At 41.6% G+C, this 21755-nt stretch overlaps 1 protein-coding gene across 2 annotated transcripts in view; it reads right to left on the reverse strand.

Moving 5' to 3' along the window:
• fign (fidgetin) overlaps positions 1–13472 on the reverse strand; it is a 96600-nt gene extending 83128 nt beyond the window's left edge. The window contains exon 1 of one of the 2 annotated variants that reach the window (XM_079519083.1): positions 13135–13472. In XM_079519083.1, the coding sequence (XP_079375209.1) occupies positions 13135–13246 (112 nt within the window). In that variant the 5' untranslated portion in view covers positions 13247–13472. Of the gene's footprint in view, positions 1–12923 lie in introns of both variants that reach the window. The other variant, XM_079519085.1, reaches the window with a different exon arrangement.
• Between the last annotated feature and the right edge of the window lie 8283 nt (positions 13473–21755).

Here is a 21755-nt window from a genome sequence, read left to right on the forward strand (position 1 = left end):
GATGGTGCTAAATTAGCACTAAATAAAAGGGGTTCTTTGGCTTTTAAACACTATAGACCTACTCAGTGATGCAAGTTAGGAGAGATTCAAGTCGGGAACGATGGAGTCATGCATGAGAATGAATGCCCTACCAAACCATGTAATACCGTTGCACTCTGTGTATGAGTAGGCTACCTGGTGATGTACCCATCTGCCTGCCTGTGTCCCTTATATGCCCAAATACGGAGAGCTCTGTATGCTCTACTACCATTAATGCCCATATAGGGAGAAACCCTGATGTCATCAGTATATGTCCATTTATGGGCATATCCCCTCCGCCGGATACTCAGTCGGGCGTACGGGCGGTTCCTGAGCTATGCTAAGGATGATATGCTAATATGCTTTTAAAGATAGAGTTGCATCATTATATTTTAAAAATCACACCCGTGTGAACTGAGTGGTGCAAGGTCTTATATAGTCTGATCAGCTATGTCAGTGACGTCACACACTAACCATAGCAACCATGCTCACCTGTGCACGGACACGTACACAGTTGCACGGACACGTACACAGGTACACAAACATACAGACAAAGCTGGTTGTTGGAGTGGTTTGCACCACTCAAAAATATGAAATAAAAGGTATGGGAAAATAAATTGTATACCGGTAATCGTTTCCTTGTTGGGAGTATTGGGGGCATTATATAAAGCTCTCTCTCTCTCTAAAACATTAAATAACAGGAAAGGAAAGGTTATATCGATGTCTTTGTTATTATCAAATAATATGATACTAGATCCAATAGTTCCACAGAAAAGAGATTCACAACATATAGCCCAAAATGAGTCACCCTATTTGTGAACTCCACCCCAACATCCGGCAGAACTGTGTGTAAACTTTACTGCTGCTACAACCCCTGAAGACATTGTTCTTGTAACCTTGACACATCTGTTGATGAGTTTTAACGTTTTACTGGCAAAAAAATGCACAGAACAAACAAAAGATGTTCGGTCATAGAATGTATGTACAGTATGTGAGACAGCTCGACTATTATGCTTTTCAGCTCTTGGAATACATGCACTTCGGTCCCCATCATTTATTACACCTCTGTTTATTCAGTATAACTACCTATTCTGCAATGCAGTGAAATATATGGTATAGCCAGGCCTAGTGTGCATCTCTTTCTATTCAGTACCACATTGGAATCATGGAGCAATGCTCCCCACTTCAAGCATATTCTGAGCCACACTGCTTTAGCACAGCCACACATTGAATTCTAAAGTAGACTAAGGTGTGTGTGTGTGTGTGTGTGTGTGTGTGTGTGTGTGTGTGTGTGTGTGTGTGTGTGTGTGTAACTTGCTCTTCATTGAATGTCTGGCAATGTGCCTCTGTAAAGTACATTAAATGCAAAGAAATACTGTTGTCCTTGTACCTTGTTTGCCAGAATGGGGTCTAAAGCAAGAAACCCAAGCCATACCCAAGACCCAAGGAAGTAGGATTAATATTATTTTTATTTTTTTGTGGCTTTCACCTTTATTTTATATTTTTTATTGATGGACAGACAGTAGGCTGACAGGAATTGGGGAGAGAGATGGGGGGGTGACATGCAGTAAAGGCTGTCGGGATTGGGAGTCGAACCCGCGGCACACTGCCAGACTGGATTACCAGCCAAGGTGCCTGGACCGCTGAGCCACGGCCAAGGCCGGAAATAGGATTATTGAAGCTGCCATGTCCTGGTGGTCAAATCTGGCATTGCAAGACCTCTGCATTAAAAATGCTACTGTGTATGCTTCTATCACCTGAACCCCTAGTGTGCCTGCCCGGCACCAAATTGAGCACCAAAAACGTGTGCCAAAAATGCACTAGTTGAGCAACTTCTTTGAAATTAATACGTCAGACCGACCTACGGGACTTACCGACCGACATACAGTAGTCAGTCGGTATTTTCACCTCACCCTCCCTCTAATAGGTGGGGTTGTGGTCGTCCGTACTCAATTATAACTATGGTTTTACCTGGTCCAAACCAAACTAATTACTAATGGCTCTGTTCTCCCCTTCTGTGTAACAAACAATACAGTTTTGGTTTCAGCTATTACCACAGTGTGGCAAGCAGCACTGTTGGATTCTGTAAAGCTCGCAGAAATAAAGATCCTGTTACGTGACGTCAAACCTTGGCTGTCGTATGTCCTACAATTGAGCATTCCACATTGCCCTTGAATGCAAGAAAATAATGGCCAGAGACTATAAACCTGTTCCAAACAGTCAGATATAACCTCTGCTCATGAAAAGTTACAGCATTGCTGTGCACAAGACAGACACTCAGATGACTAAGAAAACTAAAAGTATTTAAATCATTTTTTATGAGGGGCCAGAATCACTGGTCATTAAGTAAATTCTAGGAAGATAGAAATGTCTACATGCTCACATACCGCAAAGCCTTGTTGTTGTCGTACGAGCGGTACATTTATATGACACCCATGTAAAAAAAAGGAAAGTCTAAGAGAAAATCTATTATTTTTGGTGAGCAACAGTCTTAAGGTCCTTGCAGACTGTGCATGTTTTTTTTTTCAGAAAACGCAGGTAGAAATCCAAACAACACAGCAGTGTGCAGGGACCTCTATGCCAAAATAATACTAATTGGACATAATTGGCCACATTCAACTATACAAATGCATGTACTGTAGATTCTAAGGGCTTGAAGAATCTCCACAAATAAACAGACTCAAAAAGATTCTAGAGTGCTAGAAATCAATGTTCCATGCCGTTTAGGTACACTGGTAAAGGATGAAGTGCATGCTTGCACTTTGGGGGAAATGGTGTTCTGCCAATTGTGCTGAAATTGTGCTATCCTTATCTCAAGTACTGCTTCAGAGATATGAAGAGTTGCCCGCTTTGTGACAATGATGTCGATGCTTGCTTTGTAATTTCATTTCCAATGACAGGGCTCTTCAATCCTTGGGAAACTGAGGACTATTTTTGAAGTATCCATCCATGCAGCATTGTATAGCTACGGTACATCCAACAAGGTGATAATAGATAATGCCAATATAAACTTATAATAGAGTGTGCTCGTTGGGCAAACACCTACTGTAAGAATGCAAAAGAATTGGCATGAGGGAGAAATCCATAGTTTTATAACTGAATTGTACACAGTAAATAATGGTTACTAGGCTACCTTAAGCACCAGATTAGATGATAAAAGATCTCAGGTATGAATTATGCATCCTCATGCATAAAGGCTGGTCTCGTTTTTTAAAATAGAGAGAATCATTGTACTATTAGGACATCTATAAAGCACATTCTGATTAAGTCAATGTGGTTTGAGCTGTATATACCGTACTATATAAGGATTGTCCAGGACCATGAGGATTTGTGCAGCATATAGTAACCTCATGTCTGAGAAGCTATAGATCATTCCCTGCACTGCAGCACGGAGAACATAGTATATCCTAGAACTGCAGTACACTGACAGCAACACTACAGCTTTTGTATATGGCTTCCAACATTCCAATTTGAAAATGTACTGTTACATGACATTTATAATAAAATGAAATCCTATGCCATGCCCAGAGCTACACTAGTTAATGTGGCCTAATTGGCCAGGTAATTGTGTGGTTGATACTGAAATAGGCTCTCACTCTCTATCTCCCCCCTTCTCCTTCTCCCTCTCGCTATTCGAGCTCTATTGTAGCCTGTTCATGGCCTGGTCGTCCACAACATGTGATGGGCCCATTGCTTGGCTCCCGGTATTTCTTATACAGTGTTGTTGGAGGGGCATGGCTATTCAGGGAGGACCAACTACTTGGCACCCAGAAGTGCTGCTTGCAGCAATGTCGAGAACCGCGATATGACTGTTTGCAGTGTTCTCGAGAATTGCTCATGCAATCGATTTTACGCTCAACACTACTTCCCTTGGGTCCTCAGCGATACACCTGCCAGGCCGCAAGTGAAGTCAATTGGATGAACGGTTCTTGAGATATGCGAAGGACAGACAGACAGACGGATAGGAATATATAGATATCCGTATGGTAGATTAGGATTATAGATATTTTACTACGCTCACTCTGGCATTCGTCACCGCCTGAAATGAGGATTTCATCATAATATAATAGCTAAACTGTCAGAGTAACTCTATTGGACATCCTGCTGGGATTCCCTGACAGGGTGGTGAGAGTTTGCTCACAACATGGAAGGAATTTTGCTAGCATGCATCACCTTTGTTGGTAAGCAGCCATTCTGTGAACAGCGGAATGTTGCCGTTTTCAGAATATATTGTTGATTGATTTGCGGCCAGATAAACTCCAATGTCTCAGCAGTCAAGAATTCCAGATCATCTGCCGTAACCATGGTTGGTGGCCGACTTTGAACTTACTTTAGAGCCTTGAGTAGGGACCCTTGCAAAGTCAGTTCATCGCAATTTAGCTGCGCTGATTTTGTAGTAATTAACTTGTGTTTGATATGGTCATAATTATGTTTATAATGATGTGTGTGTGTGTGTGCATAGGAAACAAAACTGTATACTATTACTAGCTTTTGGCCAAATGAGGCATGAGTTACAGTATGCCTGTTCAAAGTTTTCATTTTCAAACGATGCTATTGCGACCCGTTGACCAATTGGAGTAAGACTCTATTTGGCATGATCCTCTACCATACTGCAGAGATTAAAATAGGGTGCATTTTGCATCCCAAAACGCAGTTGATAGTTAAGGGACGCAATAAAACAACAACCTCTGCATCCACGGGATGCACTACTGTACTGTTTTTTATTCTAGTTTATTTTGATTAGTTATAATAATCATTTCTTCTTGTTTTCTACATGAATATAACCATATCAAATGAAATTTTATTGCAGCATTGAAATGCTGCAATTTGTAAAAATGGCAAAATATGACTCCTAACGTCGTTGAAGTGGGACTCATAACTGGGACTCATCTAAAAGACCATCCCTGCATCCCGGGACTCATTACATTGAAAACCTATTTACATCACTGATGCTGTAAAGTTTCATGAACATGTGACTCTGCATGTATGTGTTAGAAGAAGAATTTTCATAAAACTGCAATATTCATTCGCTCATAAAAGCTTAATTTCTTCACTTTCAAACTTTTCTTATACTGGGTTTTTAGATATTGGTCCAACGTATGTAGAAAGTTTCGAGCAAATTGTGCAAAGATCCTTGGAGTAGATCCATTTGAACTCAGGGGTTGACACTAATGCCTGCCCGACTGCCTGGGGCAGGTCAATAAAATGGTCTGTCAGGTAAAGTTTGCTACCGGGACTTTTTTTCTCTATAAACACAACATGAGATATATCTGTCTTGAACATGATCAGAGCCCTATCTCTCTCCCTTTGGACTTGTTTTCATAGACCTGGCTGCTTATTTCTCACACAATTTGGCAACACTGCTTCATTTGCTCCTGGGTGTAAATGTTCAGCCTGGCCCGACCCAAAGCCTGTGAAATGGGCCTGGCCCAGCTGAAATCTTAAGCTCTAGCACCGATGCCTCTCCTCCAGTAATGAGGGGTGTCCTCATGTTCTAATTGTTAAAATAACATTCTAGTTTTGACATGACTTGATTGTATTCCTGTGACATAAACAAAAACCTAGTTTTCAACTGGGAAAGGAAACGCCTCAAGCATGCAAGTATAAATTTAAAACATAAAATGGTAAATGGTGCATTTATATAGTGCACCAAGTAATCTAGTAATCCAGTAATCTAGTAATCTAGTAATCCACCTAGTAATCCAAGGGACTTTACATAGATGTCTGTGTTTGTTTGTGCATTACATTCACCCATTCACAAATTTCACACGCACATTCATACACTGATGGTGGCAGAAACCATGCAAGGCACCAACCAGCATACCAGGAGCAGGACACTTCGACACTAACTCTGGGGGAGCCCGGGTTCGAACTGGCAACCTTGCGGTTACCATCCAGCCACTCTACCCCTGAGCCACCGTTCATTTAACATACGTTAAAATGAACGGTAATTCAAATGTTACGATATTTTTGGGGGCAAGTGGCCATGACCTGAGGGCAAGTAGAACATGACCTGTACTTGCTCAACGGGCAAGTGCCTCTGAGACCTTAGTGTCAATCGCTGTGAACAGTTTTTCATATAATTCAAAATAGTGGGATATCTAAGGCTGAGCTCACACGGTTAATGCAGTGCTCTATGCTTGTTGGATGAATGTTGTGTAGTGTCATGGCACCCCAATGCATTTCTAATGGAGGTCACATGGTTTGACACAACATTGTGTTGTGTGAGGGGGAGGGGCGCAGTCGAAACACAGCTGAAAGCCATACAACAGACCATGTGACCTCCATTGGAAATGCATTGGGGGCAGCCATGACACTCACAACAGCAATGCAGTGCATTAAAGGTGTGAGCTCAGCCTAAGGGTCACAGGTCATAGGTCATCATACATTTGTTCTTTGTGAGGAGATGTATACTGTATGTGTATTGAAGTTTTATTGCTGGCGGTCAAACGGTCAAAAAGTTTGCAATTGATCGCTGTAGCGCCACCCTTTGGCGACGGTTTGGCCTGGAGTGCAGACAGAAGAAATTAGTCATAATTCAAAATAGTGGGTGATCTAAAGGTCAGAGGTCAAAAGTCAGAACACTAAAGTTGTTCGGTATGAGGAGACACATGAGTATTGAAGTTTTATTGCTGACGGTCAAACTGTTCATGAGCTATGCCTGTTCAAAGTTTGCATTTTCAATTGAGTGCTATAGCGCCACCCTTTGGCCAATGGTTCACTTCTTCTCCCTTTGGCATAGCCCTCTACCATATTGCCGCATTTCACAAAAGCCGACTGCACGGTTAAGCCAGAACTGTAATAAGTGGTAGAAGGAGAAGAAAAAAAACATAGGCCCTTCGGACTTCGCCCCTTAAAAATGTTTGGCTCAAATAATAACTAATGTGCAATACAGGATTCTTCAAATTACGAATGAAGTCAAACAGTTTTATAAATAATACATTCTGTGTATGGCTTCATTGTATGTCACTTTTTAGTGACAGATTTTATCAGATTACAATTCAAGGAGCTATAGAGGTCGACTCAGCCAGACGTCAAATTATTGATGTCCAAAGGGGAAAAAAAGAATCATTCATGCTTTCTTCTGGAATGTAATTCACAAATTGTATTGTAAATGGATCAATATACAATATGATGCAAACAGATCCATGGACACGCACGCTTCACACACACACACACACACACACACACACACACACACACACACACACACACACACACACACACACACACACACACACACACACACACACACACACACACACACACACACACACACACACACACACACACACACACACACACACACACACACACACACACACACACACACACACACACACACACACACACACACACACACAGTTTCCATCGTTGGAGAAATATGACAGCAATTACTGTACCAGCATGTGAGTTGACCACCTCTGCAAACCATCACACATAAATCTGTTGTGATCTCTGTGTTCAACAGTCTGTTATGGACCAAGATGTATTCCCTTCCTTTTTAAGTGCAGTGGTGTCTGGGGTCATGGTCATTTTGCCCACATCCCATTTCTTAGTGTACCGTGGAAGGAAACCAAGCAAACCACGTACGACGGCTAAGACTGGGGCCTTTCTCTGTTGTTGGTCTATGTGGGTCAAAGATGAATCTTTTGAAATACAGGATTATAGGAATACTGCCCAGCGGTAAATGAAAGGTATTTACAAAGCTGGGACTATTCTCTTAAATGTCTGACCAGAGCAAGCTGATATTCAATGGAAAAACTGTAAGTGCAAACATTGCCACACACGCTCAATCACTTTTGTACCTCCATACACAGAAGCATCTGGAAGGCTGCATTCGACTCCGATCATTCAATTAACTTGTCTTATAATAAGGGGCAAAGACTGGGAGTCAGCAGCACACAACTAAGGTCCAAAGGTATGATTGACGTAAGCCTCCATTCAACCTCAGCTTGAAAGGAAGGAGCTGCTAGTAAACAACTAGCATGCACTCAAAAACATTCTCCACTTATTGCGCTTAACCAACAGCACCTGCCCAAAACACTTTCACAGAATCAAAACCCATATTTTTTCTCAACTCACAAAATGATGTTTGGGGAGGGAGAATGATGAAGTAGCACAGTGTCCACTGTCCACAGGATCAGTGCTGAGATGGGCATGTATTGTGCCTGGCTGATGAATTGAATAAGTCAGTGAGCTGCGCTGTAAATCTCCAGGGTGAAGGACAAACACGGCAGCATTGCCTTCCATCTGAAGGGAGAACAACACTCTTTTTGGGACATCTTTAGCGATGGATAAGAACAAGGGGGCTCAGGAAGGGACATTAGGTAATTTCTTAAAAGGTTTAGTCAGCATTTTATTTTTTCATATTTTTGCTTGCATTACTACCAGTGCATTGATCTGTGCAGTTTCATGTGTTCTTACTTCCCAGTAATGCGCTGAAGGGGTGTTAGTAGCGATGAACAGGGTTTTGCTGAATGACAGTGTCAGATCTTGTCTCGAACGTTCTAGGTTTCACTTCACTGCACATTTCACAAGCCTTTCCTTCCCTATGCAGACAGAATATATTAGTCTTGAGCACTTGTCTTGTGTGGAAGACATACAACTACTGTAAAATGCAAAATGATAGCCTAAGAATCAACCCGAAGACATGTTTTTCTCAGCACACCACAACTCACTCTAAGCACTGTATTCATTCCTTTCTCAGAGAGCAGCAGACATCTAGACCATGTCAAATTACAGTAGGCATAGGCTATATGGCTTTTTAAGTTTTAATGTTAATTATTATCACCGCAAAGTTACAGGGTACCTGCATATCTCAGTTTGACTGTGTAATCATTCAAACTATGCTAAAGTGCATAGATTTGACCAAATGACAGCCGATCAGCCACCGTTGTCCAACATTCTATTAGTGTGACATACAGAATGGTGTAACACACAGATATATAGCCATGGCTCTGAGATTCCTGTAGTTTGTGCCCCTACTGCTAGTCTCGTGTAGCCAGACAACTATTCCACGATCTCCGAATGATATATACATGACGGAAGCATTTGAAAATTGCGAGAGGCAACAGTCTGGCAACGTGAGACTACCCTACTGCAGACACAGTCCACATCTACCCTAGCAGGCATCGATCACTATCGGTTGATAAGTCAGCATACCAGTCACTCTGCTCTGTCACAGTGAAGACAGAGCACTGTCTAGTTATAGACACAGACGGTATGCTTGTGTGATGGCACTTAATAAACACCCAGGGGGGTTGTCAGCAGCAGTGGTGGAAAATTACTCAAATGTTGTACACAGTAAAAGTATCAATACTGCAATGTAGAACGAAGTAGAACGTATCGGCATCAAAATGTACTTAAAGTACTAAAAGTAGTAATCATATTACAGAATGTCCCATTTCACAAGTTCAACATTTTTGCAGATCTACAAGCTCACTTGTAGATCTGCCATTTCCAAATGGCCCAAATGTACTGATGTTTTCTAATCAAAATCTCAAAAGTATAGTAACTAATGTTTTCCAATAATTGTAGTGGAGTAAAAGCAACATTTTTGCCTCTGAGATGTAGTGGAGTGGAAGTAAAAGTATTGTAAATACTCAAGAAAATACTAGTAGTACTGTACTTAAGTAAATGTACTTAGTTACTTGCCACCACTGGTCATCAGTGATGTTGAGTGAAAACCAATGGAGATGGCATATACAGGCTCTAAATAAAACACTGCCAAGAAATCTTGTTTTGAAGTAATTTAAAGGCTAAACCGTCATATTTTACAACCCCATTGTGTGGTGATCACGTTTGATATCACCACACAACACCTAATTATTGGGGTTACACACACAGCTGTTTGTTCACATTTCTATAGTAGGCTACTAACTGCTTTTAATTGCACCCTCTATGTCCCCTCAAGAACCATTAAACATTGTGAGCTGCTGTTGTTGACATATGCTGCTCCTGTCAGCTGTCAGTCTGCTCCAGTGAATTTCCTCATAATAACAGCGCTCGACAACATCAGCCTTCAGACTGCAATTGCATCTAATTAGTGGTCAGTTATTTAATCTTTCGTATGATATGGAATTGTTATTTTTCTGGACGCACAATATGTGATGAAATTTGTGTCATGCAGGGCAAATAAAGCTTATAATCACCATCAGTTGGGGTCTAGCTGTGTATATCATGTCATGCTTCACATTTCACAGAAGGACATTAATTAAATAGCTGCCTAACTGTCTTGGGGTGACTGTATAGCAGAGTTTTGTATGCCATGGAGTCTACTTTTCCTTTCCATGCCTATGGTCATGAATGATAAAATGGCAGAGACAGAGAGAGAGAGAATATTGTTGGGAACCATGCAATACAATAGCCATCCTGTCACAGCTCAAAACCTTCAACACCAGCGCCACAGCACGACAATAGGCCTACATTCACATTGTACAGCTTAAAGCACAAGCACACACTGACTGAACACATGATTCATTGCCACTTTAGCCTGCAGTGGCTCAGGGGTAGAGTTACCAGATAGAGTGAAACCACAAGGTTCCCAGTTCAAACCTGGGCTCCCCTAGCCTCTTTCGGCACCCTCGGTTACCCTTTCTGAAGTTTGGACGTGGTACCCTAGGAGAGCGGCGGCGCCGCTTGAGTGTTGGTGAGATGTTTCAAAGATGCATAACAGTGTTTCGTTCTCCAAACAAAGTATATATGATAACAAGTGGCTCAAACTGGAGACCAACATAAGGACAGACATCACAAAGTGGACAAGCTTTAACTGTTTTTATTAACCACTTCCCCACAGAAGCATTAAACCAACAAACAAAATATCAAACAAAATACATATTACTGTCAGGTACTTTACCAAATCAGGAGAACAAAGGAGACCTGGAGATGGCGGCCAAAACAGGAGAATGAGGGGGGGCCCAGGCCACCCCCTATAGGGACGTCGAAGCCGTTTCCCCCCTCCCCTAACTTAAACCAATTAACTAATAACAACGAAAACTCTAACTGCCGGCCATCCCCAGGCCAAACTAATCTAAATTAAGTTTAACTGAAAAGTATTGACATGGATTGGGACTGAGCTGTTGCTGGGTCTGTGTCTGCCTTGACACTGAGCTGGCATGGCTTTTATAGCAGAGGGCTGCAGCAGAGGATAATTGGGGAATCTGCTGCAGGTGTGCCAGCCTGGGTGTGTCAGTCTGAGTGGGGAGGAGAGACAAAGATTAGGCACAGACAATGATTGAATGACTTGAGTGTGTGTGTGCGAGTGATGTCATGGCCACACGCAACACACAGCTATAGGAGACCGCCGCAACATGTACGAAATGGCATTAACCGCCGATGCCGTTAAGTATTTTTAATCTTTTTTTGAAGTTTTGCTTCGCTGAAATTCTCTCTTCCTCACTTCCCATGTCCCGCCTCCCACGACACAACAGCATTATAAACGTCCTGCATGCACGCGGTCGGCCAATCAGAGGCAGTAACTAGGACGTGCAGCTAGCCAGTTGCCGCTCGGGGGGCGGTACAATGCGAAGTCAATAAGGAAGTCAAGGAAGAGAGAGGAGAGAGAAGTTCAGCGAAGCAAAATTTAAAAAAAATACTTAACGGCATCGGCGGTTAATGCCATTTCGTACACGTTGCGGCGGTCTCCTATAGCTGTGTTATGCATCTTTGAAACATCTCACCAACACTCAAGCGGTGCCGCCGCTCTCCGTGAACAGAGAGTATACATCTGCATCCTATGGAGGGTTGAATAAGCTGTCAGGGACCCTATACTAGGGTACCGCGTCCAAACTTCAGAAAAGGTAACCGAAAGGGGCTAGGGCTCCCCCAGAGTTATTGTTGAAGTTAGCTCTGGTCCATATCTCTAATGTCTTCATTAGAGCTATGTTACTCTTCTTTTCCTGTGCTCGCATGAAATGCAGACCAGCCTCTCCTCTGTTGTGAAAATATAAAGAATGTTTTACCTACTCACCAATACAAAGGCGACTTGTGTTATTAGAAAGCCTAATTTCCTTAGTGGACACACTCTGAGCCCCCACCACACATATAAAATACACTTTTTGGCCAGAAAGGGATTTCTTTTCACCAGAAGGAGAAATCTTGTCTATGAGGTTTTCTCTTGGCAATATCGGTAGTGGCCCAAAAAGTGCATTTTATATGTGTGGTGGGGGGCTCCGAGTGCGTCCACTTAGCCTCGGTCCCAGCCTTACTCATCTGCGAAGAGAAAAGCCTGGTCACAACCGTCTACACTACAGCATAGGTCTTTCCCAGCGTGGCGTCCACTAAGGAAAGTAGGCTTTCTTTTTTTTTGCATTCCAGATTGTGAGAACCTTTTTGTACAGTACGCATACTTGTAACTTCACTGTCACAAGTTATTTTTATTTTTTTTCAACAATGTATTTATTTTCCTTTTTTACACACAAATGACAATACAAATATACAAAAAAAACGAAAGTAGGCTTTCTAATAACACAAGCCGCCTTTGTATTGGTGAGTACGTAAAACGTTCTTTATATTTTTGCAACAGAGGAGAGGCTGGTCTGCATTTCATGCGAGGGCATGAAGACAACAGTCCCATAGCCTTAATGCACGGGAAAGGGCATTATGGCTATGGATCAGAGCTACTGTCGAAGTGTCCTTGTACCCAATGCTCCCGAAGTGCAGGTTGGTGCCTTGCATGGTTTCCTTCTGGCATCGGTGTGTGAATGTGTGTGTGAATGGGTGAATGTAATGCACAATCTCAGAATCTCTGTAAAGCGCCTTGGATAAAGGTGCTATATAAAAGGCACCATTTACCATTTTTTTGGCCTCAATACAGTAGCAACAGAACCACAATGAAATGAGTGGCCTATGAGCGTAGTAGAAAATGACAGGCAGAAGAAGAAGGGAAAAAACAATGTGCCTACCTGGCCATCTTCTCCTTGACAATTTCACTTTCTACCTTGGTGTTGCAGCCATGCTCGTTTCCACACACCATCCAGCCTAGCTCTGGTCCATAGCCCTAATGCTTCTATGATTCTGCCCTGCAGATACACACATCCAGCCACAGTCTCACTCTGTTGTTGACTTTCTTTCACCAAAGGGTGGGTGGGTGATATACTCTAAAGTGTCACTCACCAGACTCTCCACCAGCATGGATGGATGCTTCTCCATCAACTTTTGCAGGTTTGAAAACGTATCCATGTTCTGCTCTGCTAATTGCCTCTTTTCCGTGCTGTTTGTTTAGCATTTCCTTGTCTGAGGCGAGCTGCTGTCATTCTTTGGCTATGTCATCATTATCATGGAATAAATAATGATGAGTGAAAAAGTAATGGCCTTCTCTTCCCACCAGCCAGCCAGGATGGTGTTCCATATTGCAAAGTTTGGTGGTCGGCACAGCAGGAAGAGGAGCCCGAATAGGCCTATCATACATCCGCATACATGGTTCAGAAACGAGGTAATTGATTTGTTGTTGTTTTTTGTTATTATATGGGGGGTTTTTTTAAGACGAAGGGGACGAGCACTATTGGAGGAGGCCCCGCCAGTTGTACCCCGTTATCAAACGCAACGCACAGCTTGCAGCATTAAACTAATAGCATTAACTGCACATCACATTTCCCCCAGATTTCAAGCCCAGGTTCTTCCGAACAGGAACAGAACAGGACAGAACAGGGAGAGATTGACTGATTGGATCCTTTCTGCCCTCTAGCGGTGATGTTGTTTATGACAGGTGTAGCTCATGTCTTCATCAGTGAGCATCAGGACCAGTTCAGTTGGCCACAATGAATGCTTCTGTGTTAGATATATACAGCCACTACATCTTATAATAAATCAGAAAACTTTAGGTCACTTTGTCACATTGTTTGATGTATTTTCACAAAGGGTTAGTACATGCATTTTCTGCACACATTTATTTAACACTTACAAAACATTAAATTAAATACATTAGTCATTAGGGAGCTTATATTCGTTTAAATAATTTAATACCACTGAGTCACAGCAAGCCACCTTTTATTCTTGTGTTTACAAATTATAATATTTCCATTGTTAATTTATAATGGCATCGTAAAATTCATAAATCAAATAATATGTCATGGAGACATCAAGGTGAATCGACAGATTCCATGTGGATCTGGTTTAGCAGTATCAGAAAAACGATACAGAGATATTGTTTCTCCGCGACTCTGAAAAGAGATTAGATGGGGAGAGAAGCAGATCACAAAATGCCCAGTGAAAGGTCAGTGTGGTATTGGATTTCTTAGAATATTTTTCAAAATACCTCCTGGCATTGCAAATATTTTTGACTACTGTCTTATACTTTAGGGAAGGATGAACCCCCCTCGCACTCCCCCATATCTATCTCTCTCTATATATATATCTCTCTCTCTCTCACACACAAACACAACACACACACACACACACACACACACACACACACACACACACACACACACACACACACACACACACACACACACACACACACCACACAATGCCTGCCAATCCAGTCCAGAAAAACACCGCTCTGGGTTATTCATCGATTGACTATTCAAATCCCAACATATGCTGCTCTGCTTCTATTCCACTGTGTTCTAAGAAATGGACCATTTCCTAGTTCTTCCACGAGGCTTCCTACCCCGTTCAAGAGTCACTCGCACACCATGTAAATGAGAAAAAGAATGGAAAAAAAGTACGGCAGAAATGTTAATTTATCCAATACATGTACTTGTGTATGTGTGTAGGCTACAGTATGTGTGCCCCGTGAACATTTTGACCTATTTTGCAGAAAAGATGCACAGGAAATACATCATCCTAAGTTCTACATTGTAGTCTTCAGATGCTATAAATTGCCCCTTTACATACATACATACATACATACATACATACATACATACATACATACATACATACACACACACACACACACACACACACACACACACACACACACACACACACACACACACATACATACATACATACATACATACATACTGTACATACATACATACAGTACATACATACATACATACACTATTTATTTCAGTCTTTGTTGCCTGGATATGATGGGGAAGGGGAATGGCAGAAAGATGCATCAGAGTCGAGGCCCGCTTTTTTGTAAACTCGTAGAGTAATATACTATTCTGCAAGTATTGCACTGTCAAACATCTCAGCTTTTGCTTTGCTTTTCATGCCTCTCCTACCTTTTTAAGTCCAAAAAATAAAGAAATGTTTTCCTCTTTCGGACCCCCTCCCGACATTACCCCTGCCGTTTTCTCTTTCTTATCCATCCTTTTGATCACCTAAAACATCACTCCATCAGCACCTGTAAGCTGTGGTTTGTGTCTCCCCGCTGTCCACAGCTCACTGTCTGCCTTCCAGTGAGAGCTCCTCCCTGCTGAGTGGCTGCCTGGCTTGCCAAACTCAAGTGTTTGCTGGGAAAGTGAGCGGGTTTTACATGGAGGACTGCCTTAATGTTCCTCAGTTGGTGGTGAGCAGCCACACAGGGTGCTGCACTTCAGAATCACTGTTTGTTCATCTGTATTGGACCGAAACTGAGAGCTCCCTCTTCCTCTCTCCTTCACTCTCAAGGTCTCCCTCTGTCTCTCTCTCTCTCTCTCAATCCTTCTGCCTCACTGAGACAACCTTTCCAACAGGACATGGCAGAAAGACTGAAGATGACTGAAGAAAAACCCTCTAGAGAGTCTGGAAAAAATAACTTGTAGAGTTACTGTCTACCCCCACTTCCCCACCGAAGCAATCTTACATTCACCTCATTGCCTCTCATACTTTTGCCACCATTATTTACACATGTCAGATGATATCACACAAACACTTGGCCTGCTGAGATGTTTCTGTTTCCTTTGAGCGGTAAAGGTATGCCTTTCAACTGAGGATTAGGAGGGGATGTGGCCTCTTATAAAGACTCCCTCAGTGCCAAGCCGCTCTCTCCATGTTAATTTCTCAAGGTCAAGAAAACCCTCTGTAATGTCTCTACTTTGAAGGAGAACTGAAAAGACAATAACAGGGGCCCTGCTGTTGGGGAAAGGTGATTTGACATGAGATAGTGCTACTTTCTTCTGTCAGATCATGAATGCCAGTATTTTTGCTCCTGCTTAACCACTTTTACCCTCCAAATTTTGGCATGTCATCGTGGGAAAACTATAAAAAATATATTTTATTTTATTTTATTTTATTTATTCAAAGAAAAGAAAATATTTCAAAATATTTAACTTAACTTTAACTTATGAATACTGAATAGCCAATCTTTGAGCTCACAATGCAAATTGTTATGAGCTTGTAGAGCTGCTATTTTTGTTATTTGTTGAAAGACAAACTATATAGGGCCTCAGTGGTTACGGAATAACTGCTGCTCTACAACATTCTACTTAGCATCTTTATGCTCTTCTATCCCTGTAGGAATGGGCAGTAATGTGGCCATTGTATTCATCACCCGACACCCACTGTCTTCAACAGTTATTTTACAACCTGAACTGTCCAAGTCTAATTTAGCTACTTTGCATCGTAATAAGGCAACAAAATGCATAGGATTAAAGCAGACCTTGTTCCCTTATGTATTTAAAAATAGGGCTTTGGAAAAAGCTACGTTATGTGTCTCGCCTTTTGAGATTTAATGACTCTCCTGTGACTCCACAGAGAATTACCGCCCGTAATTGATTATTAAAATTTGAAATTGCAAACCACATCCATTATTTGACGAGTGCATGTGTTATCCTTGTAATTAACAAAGCTTGGTACTTGCCGTTTGCCAGTTTCAAGACCCCTGTAAAAATATTTCAGGGGTTAGAGAGGAGACGAAAGAGCCAGCACTGTCTGGGCAATTAGCTGAGACACAATACATCACAAAAGATGCACCGTATAGCAAGAACATTACTGCTGTAAAAAGTCGTGTACAGTGTGATAACTCCGGAAATAAATGACGTATACACATTATGCACTTGCTGTCCATTGTCTTGGTTAGCACTATATTTTTAATAAACTAACATTTATTTATATTATTATTATTATTACCCTTATTAATATTAATATTACAACAACTCTTTAGTCAATTTACATTCACTATTGGCACCTTTAAACATTCTAAACAGGGTAGCTATTTCAACAGTGTACAGTACTCTTGAAGATAAGCAGAGCTGAACAACAGAGTGAAGAAGTGTTTCCATTTACCTAACAATAAACAGAAAATATCACACAGTTTGCAACTACTAAGAGGCAACAACAGGAGTATGGTTCATATTGTAATGGTATATTTTGAGGGAAAAAAAGAAAAAAAAAACATTCAAAGCATTAGGTGGATATTCAGATTGTTTATGTATTTTAGAAACAGCACACAACTTATTTTTGTAAAAAATAAACACTATTTGGGAGAATGTTGGGAGAAGAAATGCTGAGTTACAGTAAGTGTATTGTACCACTGTTTTGTATACTATTCTTTCTTAGTACTAAGGTTTCATTTGCCTCTGTTCATCTACATAAACAACTTAGTCCATAATGCATTAATGGATAAAGACGTCTTGATATTCATGATGTGGTCTCAGCTGTGATATAGGGCACTGTCATTTCATTTAAGAATGCACGGTAAAATCGTCTGTCATTTGAACACTGATCAGTCCATATTGTCAGGATTTTACTGTGAGCTATTCCACTGATTTGGACAGTTTGTGAACATTAATTCAGCACCTTTCAAGGGAGACGTTACATCAAGACTTCCACATAATCCAGAGTCTTAATTTAACTCGGGGGGTGTAGAGATGAACCACTTTAAAGGGTAATTTTTCACCCACTGCTGACAATTAATGAATTTGTGGACCCAATGAGTTTTGGCAGGGACACGTTATCACCACTTAAAATGTTAAGTGGTGAACTAGTCCCTTCCATAAGATGTATTCTATTCACAACTCCTCTCTTAGTTGTGTTTTACTCTCTAATTCCAATGCATTCAAGCAGTAAAACTATTTGTTGCTGTGACATCACCGTTTCCAAAGAGAGAAGGAAAATCCTCTGTTATTTAGGTAATATGGAGGCAGGACTAATTGGGTAAAATAAGTGAGTGGACTGCATATATTGTACCAGTTTTGTATCCTCAACCAAACCACACAACACACAGGCCTATTAACTGTCCCCAAAGCCCTTACAGAATCGAACTACACCACGTTAGTGACATCACAATGTCAACCCCTCCCCCTTTATCATACAACAGCTGTGGGTGGCTTTCTCCTAGTATAATCCTGATGATCCCAGCATTCCATATTTAACTTTTAATATCTGAAACTTATTTTATGTTTGTCTGAATTCATGTTTTGATGATGCTGCCTTGTCTTGGTCCACTCTTGTGAAAATAGATTGTCTTTTTTCTTCTTCCTTTTTTTATCTCAGTGATGCTTTCTTGGTTAAATAAAGGTTATTTAAAATAATAAATACAATAAACGAGATAATCTGTGTAACAAATTCAGAATGATATGGATTTATTTGATGTTTACTGTGTAACAAATCCAGATATAGATTTATTTGGTGGTGGTTCACTGCGACCCATTTGTATCTATGGTAACAGTGAATGTTCACTAATTGTTATTCCACAGACTTGAACAGTCCTTGGAGAAAGGAGAGGGGGAAAAGTCAGTGCTGAAATTGAGTGGCATTTCCTTTTAAGATGCTCTGTGAGTGATGGCTTTTATAGAGGGGATGGTTACACAATTAACCTCCCGTTTGAGTCCACGTTTGGTAGACATTACCTATATCTTTTCTTTATTTGGTTTGTTGTGCTGATTGTTCTATGATGTCACAGTACAAATCTGGTGTTCATGTATCCAGAGTGTACAAATAATATAACCAAATCTACCCTCTCAGAGAGCATACAAATGTAAACAAATGTATCTGTATGGGTCCAATTGTACACTCTCAGAGTTAAATGAAGGTTTTTACAGTGCACACACCCGTGCAAACGGTGGGAATTGGGGAAGAAACAAATCTGAAAAAGTGGATTATCATCCACTCATTTATGGACATTTCTTCCAATCAGCCCTGATTATCATTGCTCCAGGCCACAGAGCTGCTGGGATCTGCCTGCAGAAGTGGTCTCCCCCGCTGGGAGAGCTCCTTACTAAGGATCAGTGGGGGGCTATTGCCAACAGTACAGTACATCCCCTCAACAAATGTAGCTTCACTTACCAAAGCCTAATTTTATACTTTGTTGTAAGACAGTGTCTCGCTGTGTTTTGTTGGAAAACAATGGTTATTTATGGTGGGTGACACTGTCATATGACAAACTATACTGCAATTAAGGCTCAACACGGTTAGCCACAACACGGTCATCCTAGGCCCAACTTCCAGTCTAGACTGTAGCCTGAATGCAGATCAAGGGCAGAGCAGGATTCTTTCAGGGGAATTCAGTATAAGCCAGCAGACTATACAGCAGCTATATTGAGCACAGAGCAGTGGATTATAAGAGACAATCTGAAGAGGAAAATATACAAAACACCTTGTTTTGTACAATTTAGGCATTTAGCAGAAGTTTTGTACAAGTTGTACGTGTACAAAACAAGATCTCATTTTGTCACACACAATGTGAATTGATTGATTGATTGATTGATTGAAATTGTTTTTTATTTATTTCACAGTATGCAGAATAGGTACATTTCAAACGAAAGTCAAGTCAATACAAAAACACCCCGAACGCCCAGGGTTATTTAATCACACATTACACTTATTTACAACAGGGTCCACCATTTTCAATTCATCAGAACATTAAGAGACGTACAAATATACACTTCTTTTTTGTGATCAAGTTTTTATTTAGTTTTTTGTTAAAAAAGGCTTCCCACACCCCACCCCACCCCACAGGCCGAGGTTAAACAGCATAGACAGGGTAAGTAAGCAACAAATAAAAGAAAATTACAATACAGCAAAATTCCAAAACAAGACAGGTACTTTACCGTTGGATAAGAAAGTCAAAAAGAAAAGAAAAGAACAATCAAGACCATAAGTGGATAGTGTTAATGGCATGATTTAAGTTTTTCAAATGCTGTGGATAAGATGTCAAGTGTGTTCTCTTGTGCCCCATTGGATCGAGCTATAGAGAGTTCCAGAGAGATCATGTCCATTAGTGAAAGGATCCATTGTGAGACCTCGAGTTTGTGGGGAGGTTTCCATCTTAGGACAAGCAGTTTCTTTGCAGCTGTCAGCCCTAAGAGCAGTAGTCTTCTATGTGGCATTGTCAACCCGATCGCTGAATCATCATTCAACATTAAAACATTAGGCAAGAGGGGAATACGGGTTCCCATTACCTCAGATAATACTTCAAATATACACGTCTATTAAAAAAAGATCACACCTGTGTGAACTGAGCGGTGCTATGCTGTTATTGTTATAGTTACTGTACTGAACTCTAGTACAAACCCCGGGTCACACAGCGATAAGTGCCGAACAGTGCCACTCCAGGTCACAGAGTGCTACTGCAGCTGTCCGTGCTGAAATGGACAAACATATACACACACACACACACACACACACACACACACACACACACACACAGCTGCGCATTGGAGAGGCTAGGTACCTATAAAGAAAGGTTAAAAAGGGAAAAACATGTACAGTATGGGGAGAAAGGGGTGGAGGAGCTCAGACTAATTTCATCTTTTAATATAATGATAATATTGTCGCCCACCTTAACTGAGAAGCCGTCTTGCCTTATTGCTGAGTTTACTATTTGATCCAAAGAGAATGGATTCAGTTTTTCCCAGGTGTAAAGAAAATGTATCAGCGAGCCAGGTGCAGATTCTACCAAGTTCAGAGCTGAGGGCCTTTTCAACCTGCAGTTTGTTCCTGTCTGCATGAGACCAGCAGTGCCGAGTCATCCGAGAACAGGAACAAGTTGCAGTCACAAGCTGATGTATGTCTTTACATATATTAGGAACAGTAAAGTCCCTAGTATGCTACCTTGTGGAACGCCACAGCTCACTGGGAGGGGGGGGGAGGTGGGGGGGGGGGGGGGGGGGGGGGGTGGCAGTGTTCCGTTCACCTCCACCATCTGTTCTCTCCCCTCCAGGTAGGATTGCATCCAGCTCAGATGTGCTATCAAAACCAATTGCTTTTAGCTTGTTAATCAGTATGGAGTGGTTTACGGTGTGAGCAACAGTGGGTCAGTTTATAGAAGAGTGAGGGATGGTGGACGTTGCAGTGACGAGATATAGAACGTTCTTTGCTGGGATATGTTTTGTATCCACAGGCCGTTTGGGGTCTGGACTCTGGATGGAGCTGGATGAATTCATTAAAGGATCCACAGGCCGTTTGGGGTCTGGACTCTGGATGGAGCTGGATGAATTCATTAAAGGATCCACAGGCCGTTTGTCGTCTGGACTCTGGATGGAGCTGGATGAATTCATTAAAGGATCCACAGGCCGTTTGGGGTCTGGACTCTGGATGGAGCTGGATGAATTCATTAAAGGATCCACATGCTGTTTGGGGTCTGGACTCTGGATGGAGCTGGATGAATTCATTAAAGGATCCACATGCTGTTTGGCGTCTGGACTCTGGATGGAGCTGGATGAATTCATTAAAGGATCCACAGGCTGTTTGGGGTCTGGACTCTGGATGGAGCTGGATGAATTCATTAAAGGATCCACATGCTGTTTGGGGTCTGGACTCTGGATGGAGCTGGATGAATTCATTAAAGGATCCACAGGCTGTTTGGGGTCTGGACTCTGGATGGAGCTGGATGAATTCATTAAAGGATCCACAGG

Source organism: Electrona antarctica (genome assembly GCF_951216825.1).
Source record: "Electrona antarctica genome assembly, chromosome: 13".
NCBI lineage: Eukaryota > Metazoa > Chordata > Actinopteri > Myctophiformes > Myctophidae > Electrona > Electrona antarctica.